This window comes from Phyllopteryx taeniolatus, chromosome 13 (assembly GCF_024500385.1).
Source record: "Phyllopteryx taeniolatus isolate TA_2022b chromosome 13, UOR_Ptae_1.2, whole genome shotgun sequence".
Classification (NCBI taxonomy): Eukaryota; Metazoa; Chordata; class Actinopteri; order Syngnathiformes; family Syngnathidae; genus Phyllopteryx; species Phyllopteryx taeniolatus.
In genome coordinates this window covers 3,529,368-3,546,367 of record NC_084514.1, presented here as the reverse complement: position 1 = coordinate 3,546,367, position 17,000 = coordinate 3,529,368, and the positions used below count along the sequence as shown (strand labels likewise).

Below are 17,000 nucleotides of genomic sequence, written 5' to 3'. Positions count from 1 at the left end.
GTTTTCTGGTCAATCGACACACTTCAAATGGTGTACTTGAAAATGTTCTTACATTGCCCATTACGTACACAAATATGTGAGCAGAGGACAAACATTATCAAATGTCTGAGATGCTTGGACGATAGCATACAACCTCTGTCAGTCACTTCCGTGTCCAAGTACATGCCCACAAGCTACAATATGAGGCACTACAACTGTATCAAAAATAATGTCTTTCAAAATAAAGTATTCTTATGTTTCGGTCCTGAATAAGGAGCTGGGTCTCATTAGATTGTGCACGATGGTGTTCAAACATTGTGGCCAGTCAATGTATCTGTCCATCTCTTTCTAAGCCTTTACAAAATGTTATGTTAGGCCAGCTGGCCCTGACTGTCCACCTCTGCTAGTTAATACTAGTAAAAGATGGATTTAAGATGAAGATTGCTGGTCCATGACTTGCGCCCATAGACAGGATTAAGCCCTCATCCCCTCACTGGTGGTGCCTAATACTGTGTAGTAAACACTATTGACAGTTTCATGATCCAGCAATGTCAACTGGGTTTGGCAATAAATCAGAACTGATCCTACTCGCGCCAATGTTGTTGTGCATGTGTGATATCGCCATAGCAACACCCCATCCGTAACATGCATTTCAATGTTGTAGGAAGGGAGACTGACATTTTGTAATAAGGGGAACTAATTAGCAAACATAATATTAGCCACATTAAAAGGAGTTGAGCGAAGGTTCCACATGAAAAGGATGAAGATGTAAGCGAAGAATGAGTCATCAAAACAACAGCAGATTTAAGTCCATCTGCTACAAAAGTACCTCAGTTTGTTGGGGATAATCCCCTTTGTGCATGTGCTGCACCAGCACTCAAATACATCCTTGACTGCTTCTGTCATCTTTAATTATCTCAAGCAGTCAGCCATAGCTGAGGCTCAACTTTTCACAACTTTGCAGCTTTCTGGGGACTAAATCTTTGTCAAAATGATGTCATATTAATGCGTCATGCTGCTGAGTCACCGGCTACCACCCAACAACCTCCACCCAGTGGACACATCATTGCTATCCAACACGCACTTTGTTGATTACTGCTTAGCTCGGACTTGACATGAACACGGCCCTCGAGAAATTTCCTTTAGAATGTTTTTTCTTAGGAGAGGTCAATGAAGCTCACCCCTGCTATGACGTGTTAAGCCCAGAGGAACATCATGCAAAAAGTGGAAGATTGTTTACCATTGCAGAACTGCAGTAGCGACGAGGTGTCATACAAGCTGCTGTAGCTGGAAAAGCCGTCCTCCATTCTCAGACTCTGCTCCACTTTCTCTGCTATCCACCACCTCTCCTCTCTTCTCTCACTCTCTCTCTTTTTCTCCAATGACTCCCTTTGCCTAGTTTATCGTTTCACTTGGCGCTCCCTCCATTCACTCTGCACGGGTCAGGCTCCCTGGGTGAGTAACCATAGCAACCCATTCACTTGTATGAACTCCAGTTCCCTCTTCTTCCTCCACCTTATGTCAAATAGGAGAATTTAAAAAAAAAAATACTCCAAGAGAAGGCTCTCACCCTGAAGACTGACTGAACTGGACTGACAGAAGTTTAAGAGGTTTTTCTTCTTCCACCTCCTCCTCTTCCCCTCTGTTCCTCTCGTCTGTCCTCAACAGCTGTTGGCTCTCGCTCCAGCAGAAAAACAGCTTTAGGAGCATTTGAGTGGGCAGACGCGTTTGCTGCGTGGCTGCGTGCTTTTGCGTGTGTTTAGATAATGCTAGGGAGAGCCCAGCCTTTCCCTCTGTCACACAGCACAGTCTAGTCAGAGCTCAGGGGGCGGGGCTTATGGGATGGCTCGTCCTCCTCTACTTGGTGGTTCAGAGCAAGGTAGCGCAGATGAGAGGAAGGGAAAGAGACCAAATTCGATTAGAAGAGGGAAATGGAAGCTACATGTATAGATGTTAGGAGGATGAGTGAGTGCCTGTAAAAGATGGCCTTTTGCAACCTTTTTCCCGTGTTGCTGTTGTTTGAAAAAGGGACTGACAAGGCACTCTTCACCTTCAGAAGGTAGTGACAAAGCCATAAGAGAAACGACTGTTGTATTGTATTGAAAAAAAACGGTCTCTGTCCAGAAAATATTGTACATGTATTATAGGTCACAACTATTATAGGCGATGAAGGCTGGATTTGCACTGCAGTTCCAAGTAACCAACGCCAATTGAAGGGTGCCATATTTTACCAAACCAACTTTTTATAGTATTTGGGATGTTATATTGGCTCTAAGGTGCCTCTGTAAACATGTGAAATATGAATTAAAATCATCCATGCATTCCTTAGTTCCAGGCGTTTTTCTACAGAAAGGCCTGAAATCTGGTCATTCGACATTCTTATCTACGTCACTAGCGAAGGTCTCCACTCCCGAGGCAGCGCTGTCAACATAAACACGTGTGCTCTAACAAGTGGGTCTTTTAAACGGAGGCAACCAATCAGAGGATAGGGGGCGGTCTTAGCCAACTATGGCCAAAGCGGGTACAAAACTGGGTCTAACAGAAGTACCTGTCAGAGGGGCCTTTTCTGGACACTCGTATGACAAAACCAAGGTGTTTTGTAAAATGAAATTGATACTTTTATACGATTGTCCATGTTAGAGAGTCACTCTATGGAGGTCGAAATCGCCCAAATATGGGACATTTAATGCCTATATAGTAATCACCTTCATATTTGTGGTTCTCTACCTCTGAATTCACCTATTCACATATTTTTCGGAGGACTCTATCCCCAGCTAGTTACTGAAAAACTCTCACCTATTTGCTATTTAGAAAACACCACAAGATGGTGCCAAAGCCCAAGTCAAATAGGAAAGTAGCACATTGGTGTTAAGTAACTATGTTGAAGTGATACATCTCGGTCGAGAGACAAGCTTTGTATGTCTGGGAGGAGCTAAGTTTAACTCGCGTCGTTACTGGAAATTGCTGAGAGCCTTCGCCACATGTGTATGTGAACGTGCATTTGCATTGCATTTCTACCCAAATCAAATCATCTGGAAGCCATTTATTTGTCAGGGTAATGTAAGAAGAGTTTGACATGATATTAAACAATTTTGGGATCATATTTTGTTGTATATTTATGATTTAAAATATTAAAATAGACTAACATTTGTGGGGAGGCATCAGTTATTGGATTTTTTTGCTATTGGTGGCAGGACATCCCCATATCCCCTAATGGCTGTATTAGCTCAAAAGGGTGCTTCTACTAAATACTGAGCAGTTTCTGAATACTCATGGCTGTTATATTTCAGTTTTTCTTTAATAAATCTGCAAAAATTGCAACAATTCTGTTTTCTTCTGTCAATATGGGGTGCTGTGTGTACATTAATGAGGGGGGGAAAAAATAACTTAAATGATTTTCGCAAATGGCTGCAATATAACAATGTTTAAGGGGGTTTGAATACTTTCTGTCCCCACTGTAGGTCTAACGACACGCTGATTTCATTTCATGCAATGACAGACATCCAAACTACTACTAACTACTCACTTATTCATATTAAAAACATATTCATTCACGTTGTCTCACAGGCTCTGTACAGACGAGCGCCGACTTTGAACATGACATATATCTACTGCAGGAATGAAGACATCAGAAATTCTGACCAGTTAGGCTTCTGATTGGCCAAACTGTGCTGGCGAGCCGACAAATTGTGTTTCTATGTGGACAGCGAGTGTGTGGAGTGGACGGAGATCTTTTCACCCCAGAGCTAGGAAAATGTGTTTTTAGAAAATGTACCCATGCATGTATGGACATGGCTGGAGAGACATAAGCGTAGCATCATCCACGCTGAAGGGTTGAGAGTCACATGAGGACAACACAGCAAGCCTCTACGTCACATTGCACCAGCAGCCAAACGTTCAAGCACTACATTTCCGGGGTCGCCGCCCGGCCTCGACGAGATTACCATTCTGTTGTCTGTCTGTGTGTCTTATCAGCTGTGGCAGACGCCGCTAACACTGAGGAATCCTTAAAACAAGGACAAGAGGTGGCAGGGATGAGTGAAAGGGAGAGTGAGGGATAAAAGACAGAGAAATAACTGGGATAGAGGGGGAGGGGAGCGCAGAAAAGGAATAGAGAACGAGGGCTTGGGGGGAGCAGGGTGTTGGGAGAAGGAGCAAATTAAAAAGTGAGCAGGGAGGGAGTTTATTGAGGGGAAAAGCGTTTCAACTGAGTGCTTCTTATCGTTTGTATGTGCACATAAGAGGGGGGCCCTGCATTATTTATAATTCAAGCTTGCTTGGAAAAAAACAAAACAAATCAAATGTCTGTGACCTATATTCTCGTTTACGCTATACTGCGGGACGCTGCTGATGGATCACACAAAAGAAGTGTTTGAGTTAAAATTACTTAAATAATCAATCCACCTTTTATGGATTTACTCTTACCCTGGGAAGATCGTCTGTCATCCTCTGATTTAATCAAACAGAAACTAGCCCCTCAACCACAAACGCACACAACTATCTAATCGCTCACAAATCAGTGTGGAGCAAGTCACGTGACACTTCCAGCACGAATGCACCGAAATTAATTGATAATTGTATACATTTCCTATCAGGAGGAAATGCTCTAATGGCTGCAGATTGAGCGAGCATTTGACTGGTTTTATTATAAAAATGCTTAAAATACAACCAGATTAGGGTGGAAATTTCCTAATTCCTTAATTTCACTCAATCAGTTATCCCAAGGTTCCAGGTTTGAAAGCAATCTACACCAAAGTTCATATTTAGTCTAGGTCATCCATGAGGAAAATAGACAATCAGTTATTCAAATAAATGTACAAATATATATTTTTTAAAGGGAATGGGAGACTCTCTCTCTCTCTCTCTCTCTCTCTCTCCCATCCTCTCTCTGAAGGTTCGGAACTCCTCTTTCCATAGTAGACCTCTTCATGGAGGTCACTCAACTTCCCATAGATGTTGAAAGTAAACAAAATCCACAGAGTTTATGGTGGTTGCAGCCAATTAGTGTACTCAATTCAATTCACAATTTGAAGACAATTCTTAGTTGAATTTACCCTTGATGGATTATAATTAGCAAGAAAAGAAAAAAATCCCACATGATCTTCAAACAATCACAGGTATATAGAATCAATTACCAATGCCCAACACACGGCTGGTCAGAATTAGGTGATGCAATCAAACATCTCTTAGAGAAGTCATGTTTTCATGGTTCAATGCCTCACATCTCATTTTTACTTGAAATCACACACATATGCCGACTGGCCCATGTGGTTGTAGTTTGTGTTTCTAATTTCAAGAGTTTGAATATTTGCCAAAATTGTCAGTATAACGTAACTGTAATTAAACTGTACCCACAACAATAAACATATTGTGAAATGAACACCTCTCGAAAAGTTTTCATAAATTTCGAATCAAGAATTTGCAGTAAAACCATTGTATTTAATCCCATTACATTACACAAGTGGTCCTAAAGCTGGCTGGTCGGTATGTTATTACACAATGTCATCCAGACGTGCACCAGCAGCTCTATTCAGATGTGCGGCAGAGGGGATTATGGGGGGAAACAAGGTATCCTTTGTGAGTTGTTGCATTTGGTTTTGGGAATTCAGGTTGGGTGTTCCATTTGAGAATCCACATGAAGCAAAGCAGGATTAAACCTTGACCGTTTCAACATTCGTGCACAACAGGCAAATGTAGCCTCTACAAAAATCGAGGAATAAGTTATTTCTGATAAAATGTGCTTTTTAGTTTCTAAACATCCATCAATGTAGTATTTATCTTGACTTTCATGAATTTAATGCAATTGCTCTTCTTGACAGATCAAAATACACCAGTAAAAATATGCCATTGGGTTTTTGTTGTGCGAGCCATGTAGGTGTTTTGTCTAAAGGGGCTCAGATTACTGTAAATCTCTTTCTGGCACACATTTGGGATCAGGATAAGCATCTGATCTACTCCCCCCACCCCATCCCCCGATCCCCTAGACCACCACCACCACCATAACCCCTGCTTGTCCCTCAACCCACACTAACAACACAGTGGGTGGCAGGTGGTGGGACCGTGGCTGCACCGGGCCCTCCTCTCAAAAGGTCCACCCTCCCAACTGTTTCCCCTCTGGCCATCATACACACACACACACACGCGCGCGCGCACACACACGCACACACACACACACACACACACACACTTGGAAAATAAACAGTGTGTGTGATGATATCCACTTCTAGTAACAAATAATGGAAGTGCTTCACCCACGTGTAATGAACACAGAAGAACAAGAGCCATTCATTTTTAATTATATTGAAGACAAGATGCATTTGAGACCTTTGCTATAAGAGCACACGTTCTTGTGTTACCAAACATTGTATCTCTGCTTTCGCCAACCCGGCCCTCATCAACATTGTATTATGTCTACAAACAAAAATAGTGAGTAAAAACTGAGAAATCTCCTCTCTCTTAATGCTGGTGTATCATTCAAATAAACTTGATTGGGATCAAATCTTCAAGTGAACTCCGATTGCAATGAAATGTTTGGTATATATGATCTCTTTCGACTTGAGGAACATAATAAGATACAACTTTCAATAATCATTTCCAGATTTATATATTTTTCCATATCATCATTCCAACATTGGCCGCCATTGTTTTTTCGTCGCTGTGCATTCTGGGTAGTGACGTCAAATGGGGACGTGCCCGACACCCGAAGTTTTTAGCAGGGGCTGTACTTGTCCGTTTTGCCCGATGTTATAAATGTATTCATTGATAACAGAGTAAAGTTACATGCATACCTATTTTACCATTTTTCACTGCTAACTCAGTGTCCGGTGGCGATGGTTTGTTTACAACAGCTGCTACTGCTAAAGTGAGCTGATCAAGGTAAGCGGACAGCGCCTCCTGTCTTTCGCGTCTTTTTGCTCGGCTTTCGATTGTCACACGCGGCCGTTTAGGCTCCTTGTGAGGAAAGATAGTCGCCACTGCATTGGATTTAAGCCGTCGTTTATACCCAGACACAACGGTGAGCTCTCTCATGAGCTGGGGGCAATCAAAGGCTTCGAACAACCGCTGATCTTTTGGCATCTCAACTCTTCCAGCCACATCCTCCCACTGTTTCCTCAAGTTTATTTTTTTTGGAACGCTATGACTGTCTACCTCCTTTTTTGTATTCCGTCCTGATTGGAAATTAAATCCTAAAGCGGCGTAGTATGGCGTTTTTAACTCTTTTCACTGACGATAAAAGTTGTTCGCAAGTGGGTAGCAACATAACAATTTTACAACAGTTCAATTCTACGTCATCATTCCTAGAATTCTTTTGCACACTGTGATTTGGGAGTGTGTACGCCTTTAAAAGGCGGGGCCTGGCCCTTTTGAGCGACATGGTGTCAGCGAATTAAAGCGTAGAGCTGTCTGGCTGGTAACTGGCTAATCTGTTAGCCAGTCTGCACGTTGTAATTCTGCTGGAACTGTGGCCAATGGCAGATCGTGATTGAATGTGCAGATTACGTTTTTGTTTTCTGACTGTTTATTCAATGAAGCGATTGAAAGTCCAACGGTGGCTGTCTATTCTTGGAAGTGTCAAGGCAGAGATTTTGCTTCAACCCTTTTTTGTAATATACAAGTCATTCAATTAATTGTAGCAGCGCTAAACCCCAACAACATGGAACGGGGAGGTTCACATCCTAATAATCCACTTTCTGAGGTAGTGTAAGAGCTGTAACAGAGGCGGAATGTGTCTGTATGTAAGGGTATGCCAGGACAAAGGTGAGATGCTTGTACATCACCGCAGACGGTTCCACGGACAGTAATGGATGTCCCTATTTACAAGTTTTTACAAGTTACGAGTTACGTCGGTCGCTTGGTCGATATTTTTTTTTGTTTTGTTTGCTTCGAGTTAAGAAAACTGAGCAATTAAGGTGCTGAAATGCTTTGCATGTGAGCAAGGACAGCCACAGTCACTGATGCACTTCCAGCTGTTTATTGAACGGGACGAACAGTCAAACACACGAATATAAAAGGAGAACATTCACAAGGAGCTGCTGGAGGCCACCAGCGCAGACTAACAGACTCCGACTCCTGACGGCAATCACTAGGCCATGCACCTTAAATTGTATACAGTAAAATGCTATTTTTCTAGATTAAAAACATGTAAGACAAAAATCTATTTTTTTTGGAGGGCTGAAACGGGTTATCAGCTTTCAAATTAACACTCACTCACTGCCAGTCCTCCATGTTAACAGACTTTTGAATTCAACAGTCGTCAATGGCAGTGAATGTAATTTTAAATAGGGAAAACTGATTTAAGAGATGAATAAATTGAATTACAATCTTAAAGGAATTAAACTCATAACTCAAGGTACCACTGTAACTGTTTGCGAGAAGCCACATCAGCTGCATGAATGTTCACAAAGAAAGGGCAAGAGTTCTGTCTGAAAAAGTGAATAATGACCAGCTCTACTATTACTATTAGAATGGTTAGAATTTGAATTTTGGGTCTAATAATTGGGTGATGTAAAGAAATAAGACGTGTGTCTGCAAATATAGCAATGAAAATAGCAATGAAAATCAATTATTATTTATATAGTGTTATCGGCCAGGAGGCTATTGAAGGCCAAAATCAAACTGAGCAGATTGTTCATTTATTTGCTTTCTTGAGAAAAAATTGCAGACATTCTTTAAATTCCACAGATGATCAGTCAGTCTGCCAGTGGGCTGGGATTAAACACAACCAAATCCAGAACGAAGGAGGGAACAAGGTCAATCCTCTGGATGATCCAGCCACCATCTGTGTGCTGTCCTGGTTATTGGGCGGGTTTACACCATGAATTAATCCAACCAGGGGCCTAAGTGATCCATATAAATTGAATTTGGACAAAACCTGTGTGCTAAAGTTTGTTTTAAGGAAGGGCGATTTTTTTGCCGCTTCCATAGTTCAAAGCACAAAGCATATCCCGGCTGACGTGCACTCCTTCCACGAACGACACATACACAGCAGAGCTAGTTTGTAAAAGCACACTCAGTGTTGGCGAAAGTAGCAACTTTGTCAATATACTTGGCAACTTTTTCAACCCTTTGAACGACTATTTCTTTAAAAAAAAAAAAAAAGAAAAAGCGACTACCAATTTTAATCCCTGCTAAGAAAAATAACATGAGCTGAACCGTTTTTTGTATAACAATAAACAAGACCCGTGGCTCGTGGAATCAATCAGGCTGAACATTGTGCCATAATACATGGTGCCCATTTAGACGTTGCAAAAGCATTGATTTTAAGACATGTTGGAAACGTTTGACCTAAGGAATGTACTATCAAGCCACAAATAATTTGGAGAAGTTGCCTTGCACAACATGAGCTGGAGAGGGTCCAATATTATGTTAATAATTATATGGACCATACAAGCCACGCAGTTAGACGACTAAAGTTGCGATGTTAAATCGTGGAACATTTTTTTAAGGATTGCAATTTACCTCATGTACATTTTTTTATATTATCTGTTAAGTAAATATTTATTTACATGCTTTCTGTGGAATTTTATGCTAGTTAATGCTGGGGGGGAAATGATAAAAATGTTATAAGGACTTGTCAAGCAAACTCCAGAAGGGAATAAAGACAGTTGATCAAAAGTAGTTTTGAATAGTCATTGTCATTTGCTTTTTCAATAGGCAAAGGGGGTAATCAATTAAAAACAGAAATCAGATTTTTAGAAGAAAAAAAAAGAGTGTGATTTTATTTTAAGGCCATCTCATCCAGCGCTGGCTTGTATGAAAACAGTTTACGGGCAGTGCTGTCCTTCTTATGCAGCAGAATGTGGCAAAGGGCACCCGATACGATTGCAAGCAAAAGAAAGCAAGAGAACAAGAAACCGTGAGCCGGAATTTGATTCATATTTTTTACTAGGCTTTATTTACTTGCCGATAACAGTCCAAAGGTTTCTTGTGTGACACATCAGTGTCAACCTTTAATACCTTTTCTCCTCATAATAAATACACCAATTTCTTAAATTCTGCACCACATCTATAGAAAATATTAATGCAGCAGTGCTTTTCATAAGGATAAAGAAACATTTTAATCGGCGGTGTTTAACTGTATGGACACATACAGTATATAGCGGAATGTACAAGACTGTTCTCTCATGCTGTGACATTAATCACATCTGACTTGGCTGTTGAAACATCCATGTTCACCCTCCCCCCTATTTCCTGAACAACCTTTTTTTTTCTCCTCCTCCTCTCTGCAAAAGCTGAAACAGACACATCCTCACACAGCACTGTCTATTGCTTTCCATTCATTTTGTGTTAGAAATAGGCAGCCTTTGTTTGATTTTATGCAGCCTGCCCTGTTTCTCCTCCTCTTGATCCTTTCGAAGTCAGAGCAAGTGGATCCTTAAATCAATAAATCCCAAAATAAACTACTGTGGAAACCATTCATCTCCTCCACTGCAGCCTACACACACATTTCCTCTAGTTAGTCGTCGAGAGGAACAGCTTTAGCATCACAAAAGGTCCTTGGTTTATGACAAGATGGCACGCTCAGTTACCGCTGTACTTTTCTAATTTATATACACCCTACAATTTAAATCTGTCTAGTCATAAATCCAGAGCAAGATATATTTAATTCACCTCAATTAAAGCTATCTACATGTCCCTTGCAGACATCTTGAATCAAGTTTTAACTAGGCGAAATGACGTAGTAGATATGTATGACTGGAATTATGACTCATCAAAAGGCTGTTTTAGATATCTCAAACTGGAGGTACAGACATCTGTAATTCACAAGCAGATACCTGCAACTGAATTGTTGACATTTATATTGAATAACACCATACACAGGCAGGACACAGCAGGCCACCTCATCCACACGCAGCATCAGCACTGGGGCGCCCCAAGGTTGTGTCCTCTCTCCGCTGCTCTTCTCTCTCTACACGAACGACTGCACCTCAGCGAACCCGACTGTCAAACTCTTGCAGTTTGCAGATGACACCACTGTCATCGGCCTCATCAAGGACGGTGACGAGTCTGCATATCGACAGGAAGCGGAGCGGCTGGAGCTGTGGTGCGGCCGACACAACCTGGAGCTGAAGACTGTAGAAATGATCGTGGACTTCAGGAGGCATCCTTCGCCACAGCTGCCCCTCACGTTGTCCAGCTGCCTTGTGTCAACCGTCGAGACCTTCAAGTTCCTGGGAATTACAATCTCTCAGGACCTGAAGTGGGCGACCAACATCAACACTGTCCTCAAAAAGGCCCAGCAGAGGATGTACTTCCTGCGGCTTCTGAGAAACCAGGGCCTGCCACCGGAGCTGCTGAGACAGTTCTACACAGCGGTCATCGAATCAGTCCTGTGTTCTTCCATCACAGTCTGGTTTGGTGCTGCTACAAAAAAGGACAAACTCCGACTGCAACGGACAATCAAAACTGCTGAAAGGATTGTCGGTACCCCCCTACCCACCCTTGAGGACTTGCACGCTACCAGAACTAAGACAAGGGCGTGCAAAATCCTCTCGGACCCTCCGCACCCCGATCACCAGCTCTTCCAGCTCCTTCCCTCAGGTAGGCGCTACCGATCAATGCAAACTAGAACTAGTAGACATTCCAACAGCTTCTTCCCTCTTGCAATCAACTTCTTAAACAGCTAACCTATAATTCCATTACAACAAGCTGGCAATTTTTTGACTTGAGTTCGTGCTGCACTATTTGCATATAGTGGCCACTCATGCCAGAGTAGCATCTGCTCTATTTGCACACTGATTGAGGAGTATCTGTAACATTTGCACAACCGTTGTCCCAGATTGTCGCACTACTCGTCACTTTAAACCGCATACACTCCTTGAAGTCTCAGCACAATGGTCATTGCACCGGACTATTGCAATATTAGTCATTCGAACTGCTCTAAGTGCTAGAGGACTCTGCATCTTTTTGCACAATTGTTTTTTGTCAATGTCTTTATGTCTCCAAAGTGTTCTGTAAATTGACTGTGTTGTACTAGAGCGGCTCCAACTACCGGAGACAAATTCCTTGTGTGTTTTGGACATACTTGGCAAATAAAGATGATTCTGATTCTGATTCTGACAACGTTTAGACTGCAGGGGTGGCCAACTAGTCAGAGACTAAGAGCCACTTTTTTTCTGTGTTACTGCAAAGAGCCACATCATACACATGGGTACACATGAACATCATCTTTTAATCATGTATGCACGCATACACAGACCTCTGCTCAGCCAGATCTAATGAAAAGAACCACACCAACATGATAATATCAGTAATTTTCAACAGTTAACATCTCACACACACAAACTCTCAGTTCAAGCAAGTCCACAAACAATAATAGAATCATTTTCAATAACATCTTTCTCTTACTATGCTGCTTAGTGAGACTTCTGGCATTCCTTATCTTGAACAATCCTCTTCAAATCTGGCTTGTATTCTGTTGTTGCCACTCTAAGCAATTCTTTCAAATGAGTGTCAGTCGGAACAGATCGATGCTTTGATTTCACATGTTTCAGGGTAGAAAACACAGACTCGCAGACGTACGTTGACCCAAACATGGACAGTATCTTAAGCGCAGCTCGTTTGATGTTGGGGTATTTTTCCATTGGCACACTTTTCCAGAACTCAACGGTCCCTTCCCTTAAAACAGCTTTCAGTTGATCCTCCTCACAAAGGTCGATCATCTCCAACTCAGCCGCAGCCTCATCTGTGACGAGGGGGTCTTTCAAACAGTCTGTCTCCGCATTAAATGGGTCGACGAGGAACGTAATCTGTGGTCTTTTCAGTTGTAGCTCACAGAACCGGGTCACAAAGCTTTCGTGCAGGTTTGCAACCAGTGTTGCATATCTGTCTCTCTTCTTTTTCAGGGCGGCGCTGGTGTCTTGCTCACTGGCTTTTAGCAGAGTATGAAAATGTGTTAAATCTCCCTTTTGAATATGCGCCTCAAACAGCTTTAGTTTGTTGACAAACGCAAACAAACTTTGCACCAGGTCAGGCAGCATTTTTAACTTACCCTGCCGGGTCAGGTTCAGTCTGTCCAAGTGACACAGCATGTCGACTGAAAATGCCAGATCCATAATCCACTCGAGGTCTGAGAGCTCGGGATAGTCCTTGTCCTTCTCTTCCATGAACAGTTTCACAGCATCCAAAAGCTCAAAGAAGCGAGAGAGTACCTTGCTTTTTGACAGCCACCTCACAGTGCAGTGGAGCGGCAGGTCACCTGGAAGCCCTTGGTCCAGCTCAGCGATGAGATTCCTGAATTGCCTGTGGTTAAGCGCATGTGTACGGATGTAGTTGACGATTTCCATCACAGGCTTCATGACGTTGTTTAAATTCAATGATTTAGACACGAGTTGCTCCCTGTGGATGATGCAGTGGAAATTCCAAAAGTCGGGAAATGTTTGATCAGCTTTGCACAGCCCCACAAGCCCGTTCACGGATCCGATCATGGCTGGCGCTCCGTCCGTGGCTATTGCAGTTAGTTTCGGTATGGGCAGATTTGCTTTTGCAAACGCAGCCATCATTGCTTCCTTCACATCTATGCCACGGGTTCTGTCTTTTAATGGCACAATATCAAGGAGTTCTTCTTTGATCATACATTCATTTGACACAGACCGTGCAAATATTGCCAACTGAGGCTTGTCTTGTATGTCACAACTCTCATCCAATGCCACACTAAAATACTCACATGCTTGAAGGTCAGAGTGCAACTGTGATTCAACAGCTGTATTAATATCCGATATTCTGCGTTTAACACTGTGGCGGGACAGTTAAACGTCTGATACGCTCCGTTTTAGTTTGTCGTCTCCAGGAGCCAAGATCTCAAAGGCGTCAATGAGGAATTTTTTGTATGGCTTTTTAGCCCGTGCTATGTTCCGAGCCAGCTGATATGATGCAAGCGTTACGGTCTCCGAGTGTTTTGTACATTTTTTGAAAAACTGCACCTGCTTTTCTGCCTTGCTTTTCAAAGCGACCAACTTGTTCTTGCGAAGTTCAGTCCCTTTTGGAAATTCCTGTTCGATGTTAGGGTGGAGTGAGCTGAAGTGACGCTGAAGATTTGAAGCTTTGAAATGCGCTAATGCTGCGTGACATATAAGGCAGATCGGCTTGCCATTACGTTTAACAAAAAAATATAAACTCTCCCACTCTGGCAAAAACGTCCTGTGTTCTTCTTCATATTTTCGTTTGGCTGTGCTTTTTTTCCCCCTGCCATTTCAAGAGGTAACTTGTCGGAAATTGTTTACAACACAAATGATGTCACACCAAAGATTATCTCGTCGCTCGTCTGACGTCACTCAAACAGGCTTACATGGTCAGTGTGCCATCTAGCTGTAGGGGGAGTGAATGACAGCGCCAGCCAAGCATTTTTGACACATGTCATGTGACAGCTCCTGAAGAGCCGCATGAAACTAGTTAAAGAGCCGCATGAGGCTCGCGAGCCGCGGGTTGGCCAGGCCAGGTTTAGAGTATGGGGGGGGGAAGCATTTGCATATTTTATTGTAATGACGATATAATCATTATTTGGTATAAATGAACAAAACACTTGACTGACCATACAGAGTTTTCTGAACTTTTATTGCTGTCATGGGAAACAGTGCCAATGCTTCAGTCGTGCTCTTTAGACGTTGCTATGGCATCAGTTGTCCACCAGATGTCCCCATCACTGAAGCCTTGAAGCTTTGAATCTTTTTCGGCACAATTATTAGGAAAGCCTCAGTGCTTCATGAGTCTTCACTTGCCCACCACTAATGAAATGTTGAATCCGCTCGCCATAAACGCCTTCATGTGTAACAACCTCAAGCAAACAGTTTTTTTTTTTATAAATCAAACTAGCACACATATCCCAACCAAGTATGTTTCCTTACCTTTTCTATTCCAGTCACGTCCAGCCACTCTCTCGTCATCTATTTGTGACGCCTTTTAAATATGACCCCTAATCTTGCGTCAAGTTTCCTTCTCCTGAATGTACCGCGCTTTATGAACCCTACCTCGCACAGCACAATCACACATAAACTAGGCTCACACTGCCACCTGCAGGACAATTGGTGAACTGCTGCTGAAACTCCAATTCCTAAATAGGCAGACGGCCTCAACGTGACCTGCGCTTTTAATGACATCATAATAACACGTATAGTGTAGATATAATATTGCTGTTGTTTTGTTATGATTTTACAAAATGTTATGTATTTTATTTACTTTTAAAGCACTTTCAAGTTCAATTTTATAGCTTTACCATCATCTTACTGCTGTGACAAAGGTATAAATACAACAAGATAGTTTTAATTTAAACGGACAGCTAGTGATTGGTAGACAGATAGTAAGAACCCACACTAGTAAGTAGCTTAACCCTAACAAATTAAGTCATTGAATGCATTATTGGTGGGTATGTACGTTAGAAGACAGATAGACAGATAGATAGATAGATAGTTTCAGAAGGGGGTTCTGGGGATGTGGGGGAGAAGACAGACCATAAATGGACTAGGCTGAGAGAAACAATAAACTGAAAGGGAAAGTTTCGATTCCGAAATGATTGCTGCTGTTAATCTGTCAGGCAGGGCACAAGGAGATTTAGCTCTCTATTTCAACTTGGCTGCTCTTTGCAGGGATTTAACCTTCAGTCGTGGTCAGCTGAGGCACACGAGCAATCGCCTGCGAGTGCAAGTCATCTTTTCTCACTTCTCTCCTAAACAGATCGCCTTAGAGCAGCCAAGTCCTATGCGTAAATATTCCTCACGGTGTAGTGAGACAGTGTGTAATGAACATCTGTAAACAAGCGGAAAGTCCATCTCCATTAGGGAAATGCCTCCAAGTGTCCATATAAGGCCCCAAACCAAACCAGCTAAATACTTGCTTCCAGTGGAGAGCTGTGCCAAAACAGATTGGGCCCAAGAGTATAGCTCCCCCCCCTCCCTCCTTTCAACCACACGCTCACAATAGCTGCAAACACACTTGCAAAAGTCTAAAAAGATAAGCACTTCATCTATTCCGTGCATGCTCAGTCACACAATTCCGTGAAGACGTGTGCTGACTTACCCATTGGAAGCCCCTCGCAGTCAGACATGGCTGCAGACGGCACCACCAGTCACTGTTGTGGCCTTTAACTAGTAATATCTCCTGTCAACTATTACACCGTGTCCCTCACTAACTTTCTAGCTATTCTTTCAGTCCCCCTCTTTCTCCTTCCTCTCTTGGCTCCCTGCACAGTATCAGCAATGGCCTAAGAACATGTCAATCAAATATTCCATTCTATGCTATTGGGCAGTAAATGTGTAACCAACAGCCCCTCCCTTGGTATACTGTTTCCCTGAGACATGACAGGCCTGTCATGATTTCGCTTGCACCATTCAAATAAAATGCACAATACAAATTTCCACACTGAGTCCATTAAATATTTGGACAGTTAATGTGACTTTGTTTCTTTTCAATTTGGTACATAGTTTGGTCAAAACCTGCTGTTACTGTACTCCACAAAAGTCCAAGTAGTAGGAACTGGAATTTCCTATGAGAGGCGCTATAAGCTAATAAACAAGCAGCTCCTGATTGCTTGGTTGTTCTCTCGAGTGGCCTACATACCAGCAAAAAATACCCAAGCCAAATGACATTTGAACAAATAGCCTTAAGGGTGTTTTTTTGTTTTTTTTTGTTTATTTCAAATAAATAAACCCGAGTTCGATAAAAGAGCCATTTGTATACCAGGTTCATGCAAGGCTAGAAAATAAGAAGACTATGAAAATAGGTTTGGCTTATGCTCGAGAGTAATCATCAAGACTCAAGACTACTATTTGAACAAAATCTTAATGGTGTGTTTTGTTTCTAATAAATAAACCAGAGTTCATATATTGTATGTCAGGCTAATGCAAAACATAAAAAAAAAAAAAAACGACGAGAAGTCAAGCTTATGCTGGAAAGTAGAAATAAGAATCAAGAGTGACATTTGACAAACATTTAAATGTGTTTTCTTTCTGACACAAACCCCAATTCCAATAAAGCTGGGACGTTGTATAAAACAAAGCGATAATTTGCAAATCCTTTTCAACGTATAT

The 17,000-nt window shown here is 42.1% G+C and overlaps 2 protein-coding genes across 7 annotated transcripts in view; both read right to left on the bottom strand.

Moving 5' to 3' along the window:
- Positions 1–16,150, bottom strand: part of eml1 (EMAP like 1) — a 54,744-nt gene extending 38,594 nt beyond the window's left edge. For 2 of the 6 annotated variants that reach the window (XM_061794500.1, XM_061794501.1), the window contains exon 1: positions 1,220–1,770. In XM_061794500.1, the coding sequence (XP_061650484.1) occupies positions 1,220–1,286 (67 nt within the window). In that variant the 5' untranslated portion in view covers positions 1,287–1,770. Of the gene's footprint in view, positions 1–1,219; positions 1,771–15,990 lie in introns of those variants that run through there. The other 4 variants (XM_061794502.1, XM_061794506.1, XM_061794503.1 and 1 more) reach the window with 4 other exon arrangements.
- On the bottom strand, positions 12,178–14,501 carry LOC133487614 (general transcription factor II-I repeat domain-containing protein 2A-like). The gene is made up of 2 exons (XM_061794507.1): positions 12,971–14,501; positions 12,178–12,850 (listed from the first exon to the last, which is right to left on the bottom strand). Exons 1-2 carry the CDS (start codon positions 13,551–13,553, stop codon positions 12,336–12,338), a joined length of 1,098 nt encoding a protein of 365 aa, XP_061650491.1. The 5' UTR covers positions 13,554–14,501; the 3' UTR covers positions 12,178–12,335.
- Positions 16,151–17,000: the final 850 nt, after the last annotated feature.